Here is a 21,988-nt window from a genome sequence, read left to right as displayed (position 1 = left end):
CTATCTATCCAAGCCTTATAGACTTATAGTTTGTAAACCATATACTAAACATTAAACTAAAAACATAAATGATACTCGACATATACATCAAAATATAAGCCAAAAATGATCAAACAAGACTTCCATCAGTTAGACATTTGATGATTCCACCGGAGCGAGATATTTTGCACTTGAGTTTGGCAGTTCAGATTGGGGAAAACAGGGAATGTGGTGCTTAATGCGGCCTAGGCAAGCATTCTGGTGCTGCAACTGGAGATGAATTAACTATAGTTCTTTCTGAATATCTCTAAGACCTAGATCAGGATTCACATTTGCAGCTATATTGAGAGAGGAAGCCATTGCTTTAGCCACAATACATTTCATAAGCCAAAAAATATGAACATAATGTTTATACAAAGGCGACTGCGAGTGTAACCAGGGTCTGGAATAAAATTGGTCGAATCCTTCACTGGAAACTCAACCTCAGATTTCAAATTTAATTCAGCCTCCTAGGTCGAAATCAGATTCTTCACCTGGGCCGGGGTCCCTACACAATAGGCCTGAACAATGTTATGCAAAATCTCAACATCTGTTTTCCTTCCACGTTGGTGCGGAGGCTTGTTAAACATCAAGCCTTTTTCCTTTCCCTTGCCACCCTGATTCTTGCAACCACGACCTCTGCACCCGGAGGCTCCACCACCAGGAGGAGTCTTCATCATGATGAATAGAGCCAAAACACCCTTTGTCAAATTGCTCTCATCTGCCCACACTCGAGACCCAACCCATTGTGCAGAGGTCGGAGGGAGAAGTGACTTAGGTGGACCTGGAGTAACAACAATACATAAAACCAACTGAGAATCAAACTTAAACTTTATGGGAGGGAAGAAGAAAAGAGGTAGCGCTGACCGACATTGCACCACATCATGAATCCATCGCCTGAGCCAATACTCAAATAAAATCAAGAACCCTCTAGGAGTGTGGGGCACCCTCTGAATGAGAACAACGATCCCCCTGCACTCTTGAGACCAGAGTCCATAGACTCAACTCTGTCCAAATACCTGAACCCTTGCTCTCCTCAGGGTTTTCCAATGCAGTTTTAACTCAGAATGGTAAGGTCCACATTCAACATGCAGAGTAAACATAATAAATAAGACCCAGAAACCATTAATCATGCCCATACGAGATAGAAAATTGCCAAAAAAGACAGAGATCAACATAACATAGTCAAGAAAGCCAGAGCTTGTAATCACAAAAAATTTCCAATTCACCATTGTTCCTTTTCCCCTCCAAACGCAAGGCGAGTCACTAATTGCAGCCCCCAACCCAGGGAATAGGATAAGCATAAGAACATACCAGACCATGTGCGCCATCCGCAAGCAAAGACAAACCACTACAGAGTTTTCTCCCCGCGTTCCTAGCACCAAGAACCAGAAAACAATTGTCTTGGGCCTCTTAAGATACCGATAACGCTAGTTCAATTGTCGAACAATTTTCGCATATAACCCTTTCCTCCCACCACCTAGAATTTTAATAGCCTGCCAAACTGCACATCATGGATTTGCTGTGATCTATGACCCTTCATGTCATTAAGGAGGAGGAGCGTGTGAGGGCATGGGAGAGGTCGCCCACTGACCTGAGCGATTAAACGATTAATCATGGCGACGATCCCCAAGTGGATCTCCAGCTAGCTTGAACCCCGACTGAGGGTATTTATAATATTATTAATTAAATTAATGTATATTCAAATATTTAGGTAAAATTTGTTAGGATATTTCGACAGATAGGAAATAATTAAGTATAACTTGGTCTCGTGTATAGTTACGTAAAGTGTGTTTCTTTAGTATTTACTTTTTGTAACTTACAATCCGACGGTCATGATATGTTCTAGAGATGAAGTGATCCGACGGTTCATTCTCTCCTCGGTATTACCAACACTAACTTACAATCCGACGGTCACGATATGTTCTAGACATAAAGTGATCTGACGGTTCATTCTCTCCTCGGTATTACCGACACTTGATCTGTGGCTTAACACTCGATTGGTCCATGATCTCTATTTAAATAACATGGAGGTCATTTGTTAGGGGACTGTTCATGAAAGAAGATTATGTAAATTTTCTTTTTTTTACATTAATAAATTGCCTGAAGTTGCCGCATTGGTTCAGGCCATGGACTGTTTCCCTCTTTGAGGGTTTTAACCACATCAAGAATACTGGTGTACTGATCTGTGATCTGTTTGTGAACGATGTCTTCTGGTGTTCTATCTAAGGAACTTACTTTGTAAATTCATACATGGTATCAGAGCTATTTGAGGGCCGCATCCGTTGCTGATCCAAATCCGAATTCAGTACAATTGCATCTGATTGTCATTTCCTAGATCTACTTTTTTTACCGCTTTCGGGCCGAGAGCACTGCTCTATTGTGTTAGGAGCATCTATTCCAGTGAGGAACCCCTTTCATTTCACGCGAATAGGTTTCCGGTGGCCCTAGCTATGTCATTTTTAAGATTTGGCGGTTTATAGTGTTTATTTGTAGTTATAGTTATTTATCTCTTTGTTTATTTTGGTTTATAGTCCTCTATATTTATTTATTTATTTATTGGATCTATACGTTTCATTTCTACGTATTCTCTTTGCCTCGTGACTCTGTGTGATCTGGGCAAACTAGAAACATAAATAAAAGATTTTTCTCATGCGTATGCTATTTTCCATTGCGCTTTAATGTGATCTCAGAAAATCAAAAACATTGAGAAAAATATTTAGTTTTTGGTAAAATCTAACTTTAAGGCGTAAGGCTTGGATTGCTTTTGCTTGTTCGTTTTGGGTTGTGTGTTTTTTTTGTTTTGTAGGCAAAAAGAGAGATTTTCAAGTAAGCATGCGCTCAACAAAAGAAATATTCCTCTTTTCCAAAAATTACAAACCTTTTAAATTAGTTCACTTGGTCCAAAGTTACTTTATGAGAATAAAGATCTTGGGTTCAAGTATTTCTTTTTGTTGAGTTATTTTTTCAAAAAACACATATAACTTATGTTTTAAAATTACTTTATGTGTGTTCTCACCCATTATAAAAAGTGAGACACTTATAATTCTAAAGTCACTTTATCTTTTATTTAAGTTACAATTTAGTGGATAGTTCATTAAGTACCATTGTAAAAATGTCTTTCACTTATTTATAAAAGTGGGTCACATAATTTTTTTTTTGAAGTGAGCTAATTAGATTAAGTTTGGAAGAGGGAGGGGGGAGAACGGGTTAGATTTTTTTTATTTTTTATTTTTTAATTTTTAATTTAATTTAATTTATTTATTATTATTATTATTATTATAACATTATCATTCACTTCCAAACATTCACGTAGTTTGTCGACATCTTCAACAATTTATCTTCAAAAAGCCATAACTTTTTCATCCGGAAGCTATTTTTAGAGCCGTTTTTTTGAATCGAACTAATTTTTTGAGATCTTTCCATTGGAACATTTAGTTTCAACATCTACAACTTAAATTTATTTTAAAATGGAAAGTCCATGCCTAATTATTCTTAACAACACCAATTACTTCCAATGGCTATCCTACATTGTGGATTTACTTAAAAGTAAAGGTCTTTATAGAATAGCCTTAGGCCAAGAGTCTAAACCTAAAGCTGAAGATAAACAAGCCAAATGGGAAAATAAGTAAGATCAAGCACGTGGGTTGAGAGAGATGTCTATTTCTCCAGACCTTAGATTCCATATTGCAGAAATTGATACCCCTGATGAAGCAATGAAACAACTCAATAAAGTTTTTGGAATTAAAAATGAAATTAGAGTTCACCAACTCGAAAATGATTTGCTTACGTTGGACCCCAATAATTTTTCTTTCATTGAAGATTTTTTGTCCAAGTTCAAGACCCTTAGACTTCTCTTGGAAAGTGTTAACGTTAAGAAAGAAGATGGTAGCCTTATCTATTCTATTCTTACTAAGTTAGGATCAACCTACTCTGTGTTTGTTTCCACCTTCCATTTCACTAGAGAAGCCATTATTTCTTAAGGACAAGAGTACAAGTTCCCCTCTTTGGATGCATTTTGTGATTCTTTAATAATAGGGCAAGAAAAAATCTTACACCTTGGTCTTCTTAATACTGGAAACTCTTCTAAGAAAGCTTAGCAGCCCAAAAACAACAATCTTCAAAGAATCCTAAGAAGTTCATCCTAAAAAGAATGGTCCTAAACCAAACAAGGGTCCTAAGCAATTTCAGTCTCACAATGAAAAATCAACTCAAGAAAATGATAAGGCAACTAAAAACAAAGAGAAGAAGACTGATATACATTGCAACTTTTGTAATCATGAAGGTCACTTAGAATCCAAATGCTTTAAGAAGATGGAAGCCTTGGAATCAACAATGAAGAAGCATAACATCCATTTGGAACACTTTTCAACTTCAACTTCATGTTCAGGAATAACACTTTCTGCATGTGCTTGTCAAGCATCTCAATTTGGTTATGCACTAAATGTATCTTCTTCTTCTCATTCTCATGAGTGGCTCATTGATTTTGGAGTTTCTTATCACATGGCAAATAATAAAGCCACGTTTTCTTCTTTAAATGATTGTAACACCAAAAATATATATGTTGGTGATGATAGATCTCTTAGTGTTGTAGGGACTGCAACTATTCATCTAGACAATGGTCAATTTAATGATGTATTATGTGTTCCTACCTTATCATGAAACCTTCTATCTGTATATCAGACAACTCATTTAGGTGAAGGTAAAACCGTTGAATTTTCATCTCATGATGTTGTAATTAAGGACCTAAGAGATCCTAGACAGATTTTAGCTACTGGCATTGCTGATGATTCTACAAGGTTGTATAAGTTTAACAACTTTGGGTCGTCACCTCTTCCCTTGGTATTTGTTGCTCATAATGATGAAGTGAGAAAACTTTGGCATGAGTGATTTTGTCACTTAAACTATCGCTCCCTTAAAAATCTATGTACAAAAAATATGGTGATAGGTCTTCCTATCATATCTTGCAGAGATGGTGTTTGTTTAGGATGTGTACTCGGAAAACATCAATAGGATAGTTTTGAAAAACGTGTCTCTTGGCATGCCTTAGCCCCTTTACAGCTTGTGCATAGTGATTTATGTGGTCCACTTCCAGTTGTTTCATTCTATGGCTACAAGTATTTCTTAACTTTCATTAATGATTTCTTCAAATGTACTTGGATATACTTCTTAAAACTCAATAGTGAAGTTTTTAACATGTTCTTGGCCTTTAAGGCCTTTGTGGAGAAACAATTTGGACATCAAATTCTTAAGCTAAGATCTGATAATGGTGGAGAATATGTTAATAACAAATTCATCAACTTTTGCATTGAGCATGGAATTCAATTGCAACCTACTTTTCCATATACTCCACAACAAAATGGTGTAGTTGAAAGGAATAATCACACCTTAAAGGAAATGGCTAATTGTATGCTTCAATTTAAAGAACTTAGTCTTAATTTTTGGGCAGAAGCAATTGACTATGCAAATTACATAGTAAATCGCACTGCTACTAAGGTTTTAAAGAATATCACTTCAGAAGAAGCATGGAGCTCAATTAAACCAGATGTAAGTCACTTTCGTGTTTTTGGAAGTGAAGCATGGGCCCATATTCTAGATGAGAAATATAAAGCCTTAGAACCTAAGAGTAAAAAATGTATTTTTGTTTGATATTCTGAAGATGTCAAAGGATATAGACTTCTTCAACCTAAATAAAAAAATGTTATCATTAGAAGAGATGTAAAGTTTGTTGAAAATATATCGTCCTGCGAGCCTAGTTCGGCGAATGTGTCACCTCTCTATCCCTTGTACTTCTAAAAATATTCCTTCTTCAGATGATGACAGCGAGGATGACAATCCTCCTCCACCTTCTCAGGATCCTCCTTCAGCTCCTCAGCTTCCAAAATGGGTCTGCGCTACTCGAGATGCAGCAGGTGCTCTTGCAGGTGACACTACAGATTAACGTCGTACACGTTGCCAGTTCGATAGAGCCTCTTTGTTACTGGCTCAAGCTTCAACGCATTATGATCCTGACACCTTTGCAGAAGCTTCATGCCATCCAGATTGGGATGCAACTATCACTGAAGAATATCGTTCATTATTGGCAAATGATACATGGGACCTTGTTCCTCTTCCAAATGGACGAAAACTTGTTAGATGCAAATGGGTTTACATAACTAAGTTTGGACTAGATGGAAAAGTTGATAAACATAAAGCTTGTCTTGTTGCTAAGGGTTTTTCACAAGTTGAAGGCATTGACTATACTGAAACCTTCTCACCTGTTGCCAAAATGAACTCTATCCATCTTGTTCTTTCCCTTGCTGCCTCTTTCAAATGGGAAGTCTATCAGATGGATGTTAAATCTGCCTTCTTGCATGGGGAATTGCATGAAGAAATCTATATGGAACAACCTCTTGGCCTTATACAAATAAACTCCAGCCTTGTATGTTGGCTTAAGAAATCCCTTTATGGTCTCAAGCAAGCCCCTCAGGCTTGGTATGCCAAAATGGATAGCTTTCTTTTAGATACTGGCTTTTCTAGGTGTCATTTTGACAATATTGTCTACATAAAAAAGTGGGTAAGTCTATTATCATTCCTGTTCTTTATGTTGATGATATTATCCTTATTGATAGTGATCAAAACCTTATAAACCATGTGAAGTCCAGCCTTAAAAAGTAGTTTGAAATGACATACTTAGGACACTTGCATTATTTTCTTGGTCTTCAAGTCTTGCAATCCAAAGAAGGTATTTCCCTTTCCCAGTCCAAGTATGCCTATGATCTTCTCCCTTTCAGTCTGGAGCCAAAATTTCAGTCACTTGTACTTCGCCTAAAGTTGATGCAACCTTATATCGTCATCTTGTTGGAAAACTTTTATATCTGACCCATACCTGTCCTGACCTTTCATCCTCGTCTTGACATTTCCTTTGCTATTGGCCTTGTTGCTTGATTTATGAAAAACCCACATGAAATTCATTGGAAAATAGCTAAAAGAATACTTCGTTATGTTCGAGGTACAATTTAGTTTTGGATTCATTGCAGTGCAGAAGAATCTCCTCTATAGGTTGGTTTCACTGATTCTGATTGGGCTGGTGAACCTGATGATCAGAAGTCTACTGCAGGTTATATCTTCACTCTTGGTTTTGGATCTATTACATGGGCTTGTACGAAACAAAGTGCCATTTCTCTTTCTTCAGCAGAAGCAGAGTATCGTGGCAGCATTGAAGCTAGTAAGGAATCCCTGTGGCTTCGTAAGATCCTGTCAGAGTTTGGCTTTCAACAACAACATCCAACTACACTTTGGTGTGATAATCAAAGTGCCATTCAACTATGCAAAGATCTAGTCCAACATCAGCGCAACAAACACATTGACCTACACATGTACTTTATCAGAAAGCTCATTCATTACCATGTTATTGAAGTGCACTATTGTTCAACCGATGATCAAGTTGCAAACAACTTTACAAAGGCTCTCATAGAGGTGAAGTTTACTAAACTTCAATTTATGGTTAGAGTTTAGGAAGTTGTCACTAAGGGGGGATAGGCTCTAATACCTCCTTCCTTTTCCTATCGTGTCATCTTTGTACATCCTTTAATCCTATCCCAAGTTGTTCTTAAGGGGGGATGTTAGGATATTTCGACACATAGGAAATAATTAAGTATAACTTGGTCAAGTGTATAGTTAGGTAAAGTGTGTTTCTTTAGTATGTACTTTTTGTAACTTACAATTTGACGGTCACGATATGTTCTAGACATGGAGTGATATGTCTCTCCTCAGTATTACCGACACTTGATCCGTGGCTTAACACCTGATTGGTCCATGATCTCTATTTAAAGAGCATGGAGGGTCATTTGTTAGGGCACCGTTCATGAGAGCAGCTTATGTAAATTTTCTTTCTTTTACATTAATAAATTGCCTAAAATGGCTGTGTTGGCTCAAGCCGTGGACTGTTTCCCTCTTTAAGGGTTTTAACCATGTCAAGAATACTGTTGTACTTATCTGTGATCTGTTTGTGAGCGGTGTCCTTCGATGTTCTATCTAAGGAACTTACCCTATAGATTCCTACAAATTTTTTAATGAATTTGTTTTGGAGTGTTATTTATTTAAATATAATTATTTTAAAACTACAAATAAAAAATTGTATATGATGAATTTCAAAAATGAATTTTTATAAGTGTAATGATTAATTTAATCAAATTAAATAATTTCACAATTCATTATGTCTGAAAATATAATAGTGTATCAATAAGAGAAATCATCACATCAAAATATGAAAATACAGGATATGTGGAAACTTTTATGAAAGAAAACCACACTTCTTTTTATCTTTTTCTTTAATCTTTGATTACAATAGTTTATTAGCAACAACCAAAAGGAGACACCAATCCCCCTTAATTAATTTGCAGGCACTGACCCCAAAGGTATGCAAGCACCAACTTGTTGTAGGCTTCAACTTGATGTAGGCTCCAACCTAATAGAGGCACCCACCTCCGAAATCTACAAGCACAAACTTGTTATAGGCTCCAATTTGATTGAGGCACCAACCTCTATAATCTGGAAGCATCCACTTGATGTAGGTTCCAACTTTATTGAGGCATCAACCTGCTGAAGGCACCAACTCCCAAGAACACAATCGACATCCCTTCCACAATATTTCAAACTAGATCTATAAGCATTATCTCAATCATGAAATCAAAATTCCACTCTTGCTCAACAACACCTCGATTCATATCAGTTGCAGATTCAACAAAAACTTCATCAACAAAACATCATTAATCATACTTCAACAATCTTTATTACATAATCAAAACTATGAACAACAAACTTCATCCCTCAGCACATCAACAATCTTTATTCTTATCATGCTCAACATCAATAGATAACAAACTTCGTTTACATGAGTTCAACATTATGGACAAGGAAACCAAACTTTATAACAAGCAAGCTTCATACTCAGAAATAATCAATAGGCTTCATTCTTAGTTATAGTTGGTTCCCGACAAAGATCGCTCATCCTCTTCACTTTTCATTTTGATTTGTCTATCAATTAAACCCTTCAAATTATCTCATCCTAGCAAAAAACAAATTAATTTAGCCCCGCAATCCAAAACAATAGAAAACATAAGGCAATCTCGACCTTGTATGGTATCAATTACTTCACTCCTCACTTCAGATGCCATTGTGCTACTCTGCGACACTGCCTGAGACTCTTGTACCACACCACAATGAGATACACTCTCAACTCCAAAGTGATCTAGCTTATTTATACATCTTCAAGGCAACCATCCACAACATAACCGACAATTCAAACAAACAACCTGTATATTTCCTTGCTGGAAATCCAGTATGAATGACCCATATATAGCTTGGCTACTTGGCTCTTTAAGGCTTCAACAATTAACTCTCATGACGATAAGATTTGATCATAGTCTCGAAAATCTGGATCCGGGTCCATTTGATTGTATCAAATTAAGTTAGACACATAGACTTTTCAACCCGAATTAATTTTAACTCCAGCTCCAGAGGTTTTAACATTATCCCATATGACCAACTGATGGGACCACACATCCTTAAAGCATCTAGATAATATATCCAAGATCTGGGTCCATCAGGAAAGTTTAATACCCCTGGGTCGTTGGATAAGCCATATATATTTTCTAAAAAAAATTGTGACTGATATCAAATCCTTGATCTTTAACCTCAATTCAGTATCTGAGTATTTTTTTTTTGGTAAATGCTTGTGCCCATTAACTCCCAGAGCACCAGATAACCAGATGGCTTTGCACCTAGAACCGTGACTAATGGAACTTTGACTAAGCGACCTTTTTATAATTATATATAGATATTTCAGATGCCCTGGACCTTCTTCATTGTATCTATATCCGAGACTTTATGGAAAATGATAATACGCCTGAAGTTCTTAGAGACCCTGAATATTTATATAAGCTTGATAAGCCTTCCATTGATTTGGAGCAATTTTCCCAGATTTGAACCATTTTGTCCAAGGAATTAATACACTAAAAATCTTCATCAAACCAGTGCTTGGCACGAGTTCCAAGATTGCCATGTCGAATCTTCAAGAACCAATCAAAACGTGCCATGTGTAATATTCTACTACATCATCTCTACCATGTCACTACCACATCGTCTGCCACGTCATATTTCTGCCACATATCATGCCATATCATTACCAAGTGTCACTTGGAATAGGGCCACTTGGCCACCTAAAAGTTGAAATCTACTTGCTACATGTCATGCTCATAAAGTGCCATGTCATCACCGTTGTTATGCCACTACCACACAACGCCATATGTCATCCTACATGTGCTACCATGCCAACTAGGGTCCACTGCCCATGATTGAGAAAATCTGGTATCCGACTAGTTTGGAAAGTGGAAAAATTGCTACATGCCTAAAGGCCCTAATACTCAGATACACTTCTCGCTGCCATATCAACTAGCCAACTCAACTCTCAAGTCATCACATCAACCAATATATAGATTCCACCTATCATCTTTTCCACGTGGTTTCCACGTCATCATTGACTTGAGGACATGGGGAAATCTAGCGATTTTGTGTGTAATTTTAGCTATACTACAATAGGTCTTGATGCCTAAAAAAATAAATATACAGAAGACTCGGATACTTGAATAGGTTTGAATACTCTCAGAAGACTGAAAATACCCAAATATGTGGAAGCATATGGGTACACTATTGAGACCTGAATACATTGCTTGAGGGAGGAACTTTGCCCACTCTTGGAACCTTGCATTACTTCAAATTCAATTTTCTCTTGATTCCTCGGGAATTAGGGGAAGTACCATATACCATTGGAAAGGTTTCGGTGAGGGCTATCCAACTAAACATGTAGTTTCCTCATTGGGGCTAAGGACTAAAACAAAAATTCCCTCAAAGATATTACTTGTATATTTAAACTTGGCTAGGAAGCAGCACACATCAACACACTTACCAGGCCCCCCCAAAACTTGAGACAACCAAATACCACTGCCAATATGCCCAATAATCTCCTATAAGACAACAAAATTGGAAACCAAATCAACTGTATATTAAGAATTGATGTCAATGAATGTTGTACATATTAATACAAAAAAGAAAACCATTGATTCAATTTTTGGGTTTTCTTGGACTCTAACAACTGATCACCATAACGCACACTAACCCAACCTTAATCCCAAGGATCTGGCATCTAACATTTCCCCCTTAATCTGAAGGGATGTATCAAAGTCCAAGAATGAGAGCTAAAAATGAAAAAATTCACCTCAACCAAGCACTGAATGTCTCTTAGAAATGGTTTTCAAAGGATGACCATAAACTAAGGATGGTGGTTTTTAAGAAAAAACCACAAACGATACCAAAATATGGTAGAACTCAAGGTCTTAACCAACAACAACTCTGGAACCTTCACAACAGTTCTCATAACAACCAAAAATGTGGTTTTAAGGTGACCACTAACTCTAGAACTATCAATGTAGTTTCTCGAACAATTCTAAATCTGGATGTGCTCGTTCACAAATAACTCATTCAACAAAAACTGAAATCTCTTTAGCTACAACTCTGGATTTAACTGGTACAGGTGTGGCTCAGACTCACTTGTGGATCTCTGACTCAGGTTCGCTTGACAAATCTTTGAACCTATAGTAGACCATCAATTCCATAAATTCCCCTCTTGTTAAATAAATGGTGAGAAGATGAAGTACTCTTTGTCACTGCAAGGCTAGTCAATATTCTCAAACATATCCTGTGGTATGACCTATAAAACTTCTTGGTTGTTTTAGACCAATCCCAAGAAGCAATCCATCCAAAATTTAGTTTCTCTCTTGCAGTAGTCTTCTTTTTGGAACATTTGTTTGAATGGTGATTGCACTTTCCACAATGTTCACACGAGTGAAGATAAAAAACAACGATCTTTCACATGTTCAACTTTGTCACATTGTTGACATCGATCAATTTGTTCGGAAGAACACCATCCAAAAATCCAACACTATGAAATTGCATAGGTTTAGAAAAATCATATATATGAAAATATACATCCAAAACATCCTTAGTATTTCCCAAACCAATTCTGTTTTTGTTGTGTACACTTCTTCCCACGGTCTTATAAAGGCTTTGGAAACAACAAGCTTCACATCTGTATGCAAATGACTCTTGCATACCCTTCAGAGACACATGCAAGGGACAACTAACTAACATTGGGACAGAAGTATGGTACTTAGCAGCAAATACACCAAGCATGCAACAACAAGCATGCAAAGGACAACAAGCAAGCTAGGGACAATAAGCAAGCAAGATGCAGCCAACACATAGGTCAGTATGGAAACATGGTGTAGAAATGGCACATAATGCAGTACAATAATGGGTACAGTCATGATTAATGAAGCATGATGAGATGCAACATAGTGATGATGGGTGCAGCACGGTGAGGTGCAGCATGATGACGAAATGCAACACAACAATAGGTGAAGGAGTCACCTTGGAGAATCAGTTGAAGCAACATGTCTTCAACTGATCTCATGTATCATCTTCTTAGAGATGATCTATGCTCTTATCTAGATAAGTCAAAGTGTTGACTTCTGTTGTAAACGTACTATCTCTCTCTCTACTGAACTATTGAAGAACGTATAAGAAGAATTGATCAAGGGTTTCCCCACATTGGGGTTTGTCCCTGGCTAGCGCCACATCTTGTGTCCTCTTGTCTTGGCTTGTCTTCTGCGATTTATGTTTATGTTCTATTTGTAGTTTACTTTAATGCTGATGTGATTGCTTTTGATAAGATGAAGAAGCGTTATCTTGTATTGGCCCTCTCCTTCAAATTCTTTGGGAATCTGGCTTATTGATTGTAGTGCTTCAAGGCACTTCATCGGATAGAAGGGTGCACTCTCTAATTTGGTAGAGATGGAAACAATCATGGGATTATACTTGGAGCTGATGCCACCTATCCCATAAAGGGTGTAGCAAATGTTACCCCTCAATTGAATGAGGGTAACTCGATTCATTTACATAATCTCTTTTATGTACCTGATCGCAAGAAGAACCTGGTGTCCATTTCAGCAATGGAAGTCAAAGGTTACGAGGTGGCACTCATCGATGGAAAGGTACGTGTTTGAAAATAGAATTTTCAAAGATGTTTTTGAGTTCAGGGTTGTATCAAGTTGCAGGAAGTCCACTGGGGACCATATCCATTGACACATAGCACCGGAGGTTTGTGAATCAGATGGCGATAGGGATGCCCGAATTCAAAAAGAGCATGAAAGTACATGTCTGAGATGTGCTGAAGGGAAATCTTACAAGGGGACCATTCCCCTCATTTAGTAGGTCCACAAGTTTGTAACAACCCAAGGGGTTTGAGATTGATGATCAGGAATCTCACATATGTAGGTGGAAGAAAGCCCTCTATGACTTGAAGCATAACTCCCCGGGTGTAGTATGAGAGGATTGATAGCTATCAAATGAAGCTGAGATTCACTAAGAGTGAAGCTGATCCAAACCATTGTTTGAAGGTTGTGGATGATAAACCTCTCATACCAGCACCTTATGAGGACGACCTATTTTTGACAAGTGCAGACCCTCTCATTTGCAGAAGTAAGAGGGAGTTGGATTCTGGATGTGGAATGATAAACTGAAAGCCTGTGACTACCTCGAGGATCTTAACTTTCAGAAGTTATATGGTAGTGATGTCGGACCAAATTTGGGAAATGCCTCTGAGTTTCATAAACTCATTCGCGTTGATGTTCTTGGTGAACTTCCGTCCGGACATATGTTTTGCAGTTAGCATGGTGAGCTCATATTTGGTTGAGCCTAACTGGATTGGTGCCAAGAATCTTCTGAGATATCTTCGGGGCACAATCTCTCATGGATTGAGATACACTGCTGAAAATATGAAATTGCATGATTATTCGAATGTTGACTGGGTAGGCAGTGTGGAGGATCATTAGAGAACTTCTCAGTGTTGGTTCTCTTTGGATTCTGCTTCGATATCATGGATGAGTAGGAAGCAAAAGTCGGTTTCTATAAGCACCATTGAGGCCGAATACATAGCTACGAGTATGATCTCATGTGACGCTGCATGGTTAGAGAAGATTTTAAGTGAGCTGTTTGTACACATGATGAATACCACTGTGATTCTCTGCGACAACCAGAGGGGGAATTCGATTATTGAGGAATCCCTTATTTGATGATTGCCCCAACAGATAGACATTAGATACTGCCTTATCTGGGATATGGTAAGTCGATGAGCGAGGAGGCTCCATCACATTGAGACTGATGTATAGGTTGTAGACATTTTGTCAAAGCCCCGTGGAAAGATCAAATCTGTGACTTTCCCGAACGACTTGGAGTTGTTGAGAGACCTTCTTATAAGGGTCCTGCATGTTGCATGAATTGAGCTCTGGGAGCTTTGGGGGCTTGGGGTACTTACTGGAGCAACATATGACCACAAGGCGACTCACCCTCCCCTGGTGATGCGGTATGTACAAGATGACAGGTTCAACCTTCCCTTGTGATACCCTGTGGTGTCTGCGGAATAAGATGATTAGTTCTCCTGTGGGCCGGGATGATTAGTTCTCCTGTGGCAAATGTGGAACAGGATGATTAGTTCTCCTGTGGGCCGGGATGATTAGTTCTCCCATGGCAACTGTGAAACATGATGATTAGTTCTCCTGTGGGCCGGGATGATTAGTTCTCTCGTGGCGACTGTGGGGCAGGATGATTCGTTCTTTTGTGGACAGGATGATTAGTTCTCCTGTCGAGGCATCCTACCCATGCAGTCTGGGACTCATGGGAAGTACCTCTCATCTGATCAATGAGTAGGGAAATGGGGTTAGGGACCATAGTAGTATTATCGATGGACGTGTTAGCTCTGCTACAAATTTCGACATTTGAGGGTCAAAGACAACTTAGCCATGTTGTTTTATGCTAAAAGGGAGCTCACAAAAGTCTGTTTCCTTCTTCCCCTTCATTCTCCTTATACTCTCTTGACTCCCGCTATCCCTATTTTCCTCCAAAATCCTTTGTAAACCTATATTCCCCTTCGCCCCCGCTTAATCCCTTGTATTCCGCTGCCTCTGTTTTATCCTTCTAAAACTCTGCGTAATCCCGTGTTTCCTCTAACCCCTGAGCGCTAAGCTTTAGCCACCATATGACCCAACCATATGACTCAGTGCTTTCATATAACCCTCCGCCTTAATCCCCACCGTCGATCGCATCACGATCCGACGGTCTTCACTGTTTTTACCGTTCATTAAACCTTGTTCTTTTCCCCACCGTCGATCACATCCATCGTGAGATCTAACGGTAGTCGCTCCTCCCGATCGCGCGAGTTGCCCACTCGTTAACGCGTGGGGAAAGCGGTTTCCCGCCCATCGTGTCCGCCACGCGTCGCGCGTTGTGTGGGATCGCGTGGGTTTATACGGAAACCGCCGCAGCTCCATAGGCAGTGCAGGGAATACCGCCCGCCAGCAAAACCACCCTCCCTCGCTCGTTAAACCCCGCGTTCTTTTGACCCCCGATCACCGTCGGATCTGCCCAAATGCGATCCGACGGCCCACATTCGCCCGTCCACGTTACCTCCCGATACTCCTCATCAAACGATCTTCGCCGTTGATCTGTGTGATCCGACGGCTGAGCTTCGTTCCTCCGTTCAGTCTGCCCCCGCCATACTGTCTGTACTACCCTCGGCTGTTCTTTAATCCTCAACAACTGTATTTAAGGAAGGGGATGGCCGAGAAGAAAAAGGACGGCCTCGAGCAGTCAAAGGCATTTACCAGTTATGGAGTTTCACTCATACAACACTCCACCTGCCCGAGAAGGACTGCAGAACATCAGAGAAAGTCGAATTCATGCGCAGACACAGTCAGATCGTAGCAGAGACTCCATCAGAGAGTTAAGGTGGTTGGTGGTCCATTATGACCCCTCCACGCATAGCACAACAGAATATATTTGTAAACAAACTCTATATATACCCAGAAAACAAATGTAATCGGGGTTGATGGATGTTATTTTGATGTAAGGTTCAACTTCTGGAGACTGTAACTACTGTGATACCTGCAACGTTTGGTCTTCATTTTCAGCTAATGCAAGCTTCTTTTGCTGTGAATTGCTCACTTTCCACTTCTTCTTTGTTCCAGGCTGTGCCTGTTATGCATTTTTCATGTGCTCTTGATGTTTAGCATAGAGGGGCTGTCATCCCACCTCTGTGTTAAAATATAGTATGTATCATTGAATGTGTATGCAAGTTTCTGTTATTTTAATGCCAAAGAGCTGTCATCCTGTCTGTGCATTAGGAAATAGATTTACAGACCTTTTTACTGGTTGCAACCGACCATCACATGGTCTTGTGCATCTGCTGGTGTCATCAGTATTCTCCATCATCACCTTATCCTCAAACTGTGAGTAATTGGTGGTCTAAAGCCTTGTAGTCTAGGGGTGTTCACCCATGTCTGAGGTTAAGCATTGTAGAAGTGGTTATCTGGCTTGAATATGCATCATTCCTTCCATTCATCCACCTATTTTCAACATTTTTGTTGAGTTTGTAATGTTCCCGAGCATCTCTGAGATACAACCTAGGAGAGTTTCTTGGGGTGATAACAGGACGTATCGATGTATCTACCGTACTCCCTATGCTAGGATGACCTAAATTAATTTTGGATCAATGAAACTGATCTAGGATCAGTATGAGTGGTTTGAGACACTCTCTTGTGATATTGATCTTAGATCAATAAAACTGACTTCGGGCTAGTAAGAGTGATGTGACACACTCTCTTCAGATGAAACTGACTTCGGGTCAGTAAAGAATGGTATGAGACATTCTCGATCAATTCTTCTTCTTCATGGTTTAGCAGAGCAAATCAGAGCTCAGTAGAGCAGAGCAGTGCAGGGCACTGATCAGAGAGATAATACAGTCGGACATATGGATCAGCAGATGGAGTTCTCCCTAGTTGAGAGGGAGTGTTAAAATTGGCAACTAGGGCCAAACTCCATGTGGGTCATCTTATTAATGGAAGCTGATATTTTTTCTTGGATCCCTCTCATCGAGAGGTGTAGGATTGATCTAAAGATCATCCGATTCTGATAAGTATTCATGGAGATATGAATTTATTTGTGTTATGGGACAATACATCAAGGTTGGCCAGCAACCAAATAAACCCCACTTGTGCTCATAGAGGTGGCCTTCAAGTCATTTCAACACACTTGACATCTCTTCCTCTCTACTTGTCTTTGGGTTTTAGTAGGAGGAGAGATCCTAAGGGATAACGCTACCCTAATCTAGAGGGTAGAAGCCGGAACTGCCGAGAATAGCCGAAATTGCTGGAACTACCGAAACTGCCGGGAATAGCCGGAACTGCCAGAACAGCCAGGAAAGATGACCCAGAGGGCAGAAGCTGGAACTGCTGGGAAAAGCCGAAACTGCCGGGAAAAGCCGGGAATAGTCAGAATTGCCGGAACTGCCAGAATCACTGGGAATAGCCAAAATTTCTGAAACAGCCAGAGCATCTGTCTCCAAAGGAGAGCAGCATGCAAGAGACAACTAACTAACATTGGGACAATTGTATGGTACTTAGCACCAAATATACCAAGCATGCAATGTTACAACTAGCATGCAACAACAAGCATGAAAAGGACAACAAGCATACTAGGGACAACAAGCATGCTAGGGACAACAAGCAAGCTAGGGACAACAAGCAAGCAAGATGCAGCCAACACATAGGTCAGTGTGGCAACATGGTGCAACAATGGCACATAATGTAGTACAATGATGGGTATAGTCATGATTAATGAAGCATGATGAAATGCAGCATAGTGATGATGGGTGCAGCATGGTGCGGCATGATGACGAAATGCAGCACAACGATAGGTGAAGGAGTCACCTTGGAGAATCAGTTGAAGTAGCATGTCTTCAACTGATCTCATGTATCATCTTCTTAGAGATGATCTATGCTCTTATCTAGATAAGTCAAAGTGTTGACTTCTGTTGTAAACATACTATCTCTCTCTCTGCTGAACTATTGAAGAACATATAAGAAGAATTGATCAAGGGTTTCCCCACATTGGGGTTTGTCCCTTGCTAGCGCCACATCTTGTGTCCTCTTGTCTTGGCTTGTCTTCTGTGATTTATGTTTATGTTCTATTTGCAGTTTACTTTAATGTTGATGTGATTGCTACTCTAGAAAAGATATTGAGCTAACTGTGAAAATTGAAATAAATTGCTCTAAGCATATAACATACCTAAAATTAACAGTTACCCTCTCTAATCATACATGGTTCTGACTACAGGCCAAAGCCCACACTAAGTTCCCATGCTCTAGCAAGAATGTGACACATGAAGTAATATATTCACTTGTTGGAACATTAATATGCATGGAGTGGCAAAGAAAGTTTGCACCATTAATCCTCTCAAAATCAAAGACATGGCACTTCTTAGTCTACCTAGACAACATCAAAGCTTGGGATTACTTATATCATTTGATCATGTATATATCAGATGGCCATTAATCCAATGGAAATTTAAAGAGGGCCACCTCAAGCTCTCTGAAATAACCCTACTTTAATCACAAATCAATACATGACCATAGGAAAAGGGCCTAAAGGTCGCAGGAAAATAATGAGGTGTGAAACAATGTTGACATAGCAATGCTTGATAGAGAAGGGCGTAGTGTGCCTAACACTCAAAACATCCCATTTCCAACAAGCTCCCATATTTTGATGAACTAGAAATTGTTGAAATTGCAATCATTCATTCTTCAATCGCAATTTCATCAATCTCTCCTTAGATCACAATTTACAACTATTAAGGTAATAAATTTCAAATATTGATATTTTTATATTTAAATTCATAACAAACTTATGCTAAAAGAAATATTGAGAAATTTTTTTTAATGCCCCTTATCCCACAACATCAAGAAGATTAAAAAAACACCATAAAGACACATTTATCATTATTCCACAAACTTAGAAAAATAACTGGAACAAACTTAAACAATTATAAACCAACCATATTTAATTGTTACTTTGTGGTTGACCCTCCCAAAAAAAATACTAAACAATGAATTATTATGATTCCTTTAGAAGTTTGCAAATGACACAAGGAAAAAGACTAATACATAAATATCATAATAGGTAACACTCAAGTTTGGACTTAAAAGAGGTATTAAAGCAAGACATCACCATGATGTTTCATTCATTTGTATAATAACAAGGGTGACATAGTTTCACGTTGATGTTTTAGTCATTTTGTTTTATTCATTTGTATAATAACCAGGGTGACATAGTTTCACGATAATGTTTCAGTCATTTTGTATAATAAGAAGGACAACATGGTAAATGAATAGTTTCAGGATAATGTTTCAGTCATTTTGTATAATAAGAAGGACAACATGGTAAATGAACATGCACCCTAATATTTATAGTTGATAAAGTATTGCAATTTCAATTAAATTTGAATGTAAATATCACTGAAGGCATAAAAGCGCCCTAAAATAATATTTATAGTCGATAAAGTATCGCAATTTCAGAATGTAAATATAACTGAAGGCATAAAATCTAAAGTGCATCTGCTATTTCCACAAAGTGCATGACCCTACTTTAATTACATTGTAATCTTTCATATAGGACATTATCCCAGATTTACTTACATTTACAATAATATATAATATATGAACCACCTGAGTCCATTACATTATAATGTAGTCTTATCCCATCTATATGTATAATCTATGAAAAAAATAAATAATGATTTTTTCATTTTATTTTAAAATTGCAAATATATTTTATTAATTTCAAAGAAGCCCAAGCTTACCATAAAGCTCTCACTTATTGATAAGATAATAAATTTAAATATTTAAAAGAATTAAAAACTTCTAATATGTAAAATATGATATATATAGAATATCAAGTAATAAAAGAGAGAACAATTTTTTGTTAACAGTAAAACTAATATACTTTCTTTTGGGTAACAGCAAAACTAATATGCATTCAAGGACGAATTCTGTGGCGGCAGGTACATTAATAATAGAAAATTCTGAAATAATTTTTGCAATCTGAGTAAATAAAATTCTATAAAAAGTTTTCCATGTTAAATTTCTCTATGCTAAGTCAAGTCATTTGCGCAGTGGTAAAAAATCTCAAGAAAATCTCTGTGATATAAGTGTGCAGAATTCTAGAGGAAGCCATTTCCAACTATGTTTTTTCATATTGAGTTTTTCTGTAATAACTCTTTGTGTCGCTGGTGTATAATGGTACAAGTCTAAAGAAAATCTTCGTAATTTGATTGAGTAGAATATACAGTGCTAGAAGCTCCAAAGAATATCTCTGTAATTCAAATATGTAGAATTGTGAGTGCGTCTGATCTCGTAGGGATCATCGATCATTGAGTGAGGGTTACAAGAATGGAGGCAGTCAACATTAAGTTTACTAGCTGTATTCGGAATGTTACACATTGTAATGGGATAATGTTTGCCCATACGCCCAGGGATTACAGATCAGTGACCATACTCTGTTACCTGTGAAAAGAAATTTGTGTTTGTCATACTATGCTTTAAACTTAGAAGAGACATCAGGGGGTAATTGTGGTTAATCCTCTGTTTTGGGGTGTAATATCAGCGACTTTGTTCCTCTGTTTTAATTGACACTTTTCTGTTCTATATCTTTCTGCTCCTGTAAGAGCAACCGAGTTCCTAGCAGTAGCAGTTGGCTGTTGTTTCACCGGGCAGGACGGATCACATAATCTTATATGATAAAACTAGCTCTAATGACCTGAACTCCTACCGATTTCGGCTCATATTTAAACAACAAACCTTCCTTTCTTACAAAATGATAACCTAAATCTGCATAATAACGCACACAGACGAAATTCTAAAAAAAAAAAACACTCTACCACAACAAGTCCTAAGCCCAGTGAAAATAAAAATCACAACTAAAATCTGAAAATTTATTTAATTACGGAAAGCTCGGCCAAAGAACCAGGGGAAGAAATAAAACAAGGCAACTGTCAATTCCATGGATTGCTAGAAAGAAATTAAAACGTTCAACGGCTTACCCGAGTGGCGTGAAACTGCATCAACCTGAAATCAACCTTCCGGCCGGCTCTCTCCGCCCTTGGCCTCTGCGGTTTGAACATTTTGCCGACAATACAACGCGCTCCTCGTCAACAGATCCAAACTCTTGCAATTCCTCCTGCCGAACTCAAAGAACTCCGCCCGGACGTCCTACATTAAACACATCCTGCCGGGAAAGCATTTCTGGACTCCTGCGGTGAAAGAATTTCTGGAACACTCCTTTAAAAAAACCAGACTTTCCTTCATTTAACAGCTAGAGAAGCTCTTTGGAGATCTTTGTTTTCGCAGAATTTGGCTGAAGCACTGCTTTCCCTTAATTTAAGTCGAAAATGCTCAGGATTCTTTCGACTTTTTTCGTCCTCCCTGGGCATCATTAAAGAGGGGTTTGCATCTACATGGATCTGGCGCGACCGCCATGAAAAATGATTAAGAATGAAGACTTTTGCGTCTCTGTAATGTCTCTGTACAAAGAAGTCCCTTTCTACCGTCCGCCTCTCCCCATAAAATGGCCGGAAGTCCAGTTCTTAAGCCGATCCGGCGAGTGGAGCGTGAAACGCTGCCCGGACTCATGGTAGTCATTAAAGAAATGGATATTAATCGGTTTTTTCGTATTGGTTGGTACTTTGACCGTGAGATATTCCTTTTTGGGATTTTATAATATGAGCTTCTCACATGACTAGAAGAAAAACAAAAGAAGTGAAGCGAACCATAGCACGTGACTTTCTTTCACAAGGTGAACTTGGAAATCGGAGGAGATGCTCGTTACCAACGTGGCCTTTACATCAACATTGCAAACTAGCTTTTGTTGGGGTGTCTCATGTCTTGAAGGTGGTGGATGTGATGTAATCTTGTTCGTCTATTTTCAAGGCCTCATGGGTATGGTGGAAAGCAAGGTATTTGACTTTTTAAATGGTCTGGAAAGC

The 21,988-nt window shown here is 38.5% G+C and overlaps 1 protein-coding gene across 1 annotated transcript in view; it reads right to left on the bottom strand.

The window, feature by feature from the left end:
* LOC149191103 (uncharacterized) overlaps nucleotides 1–21,442 on the bottom strand; it is a 251,372-nt gene extending 229,930 nt beyond the window's left edge. The window contains exon 1 of the mRNA XM_089412338.1: nucleotides 21,047–21,442. Coding sequence (XP_089268464.1) covers nucleotides 21,047–21,127 — 81 coding nt within the window. The 5' untranslated portion in view covers nucleotides 21,128–21,442. The remainder of the gene's footprint in view (nucleotides 1–21,046) is intronic.
* Between the last annotated feature and the right edge of the window lie 546 nt (nucleotides 21,443–21,988).

Source organism: Pinus tabuliformis, chromosome 3_1, assembly GCF_031772625.1.
Source record: "Pinus tabuliformis cultivar Carrire ecotype Pingquan chromosome 3_1, CPIR1, whole genome shotgun sequence".
Classification (NCBI taxonomy): Eukaryota; Viridiplantae; Streptophyta; class Pinopsida; order Pinales; family Pinaceae; genus Pinus; species Pinus tabuliformis.
The sequence above is the reverse complement of the archived record's forward strand: the minus strand, read 5'-3'. Positions and strand labels throughout refer to the sequence as shown.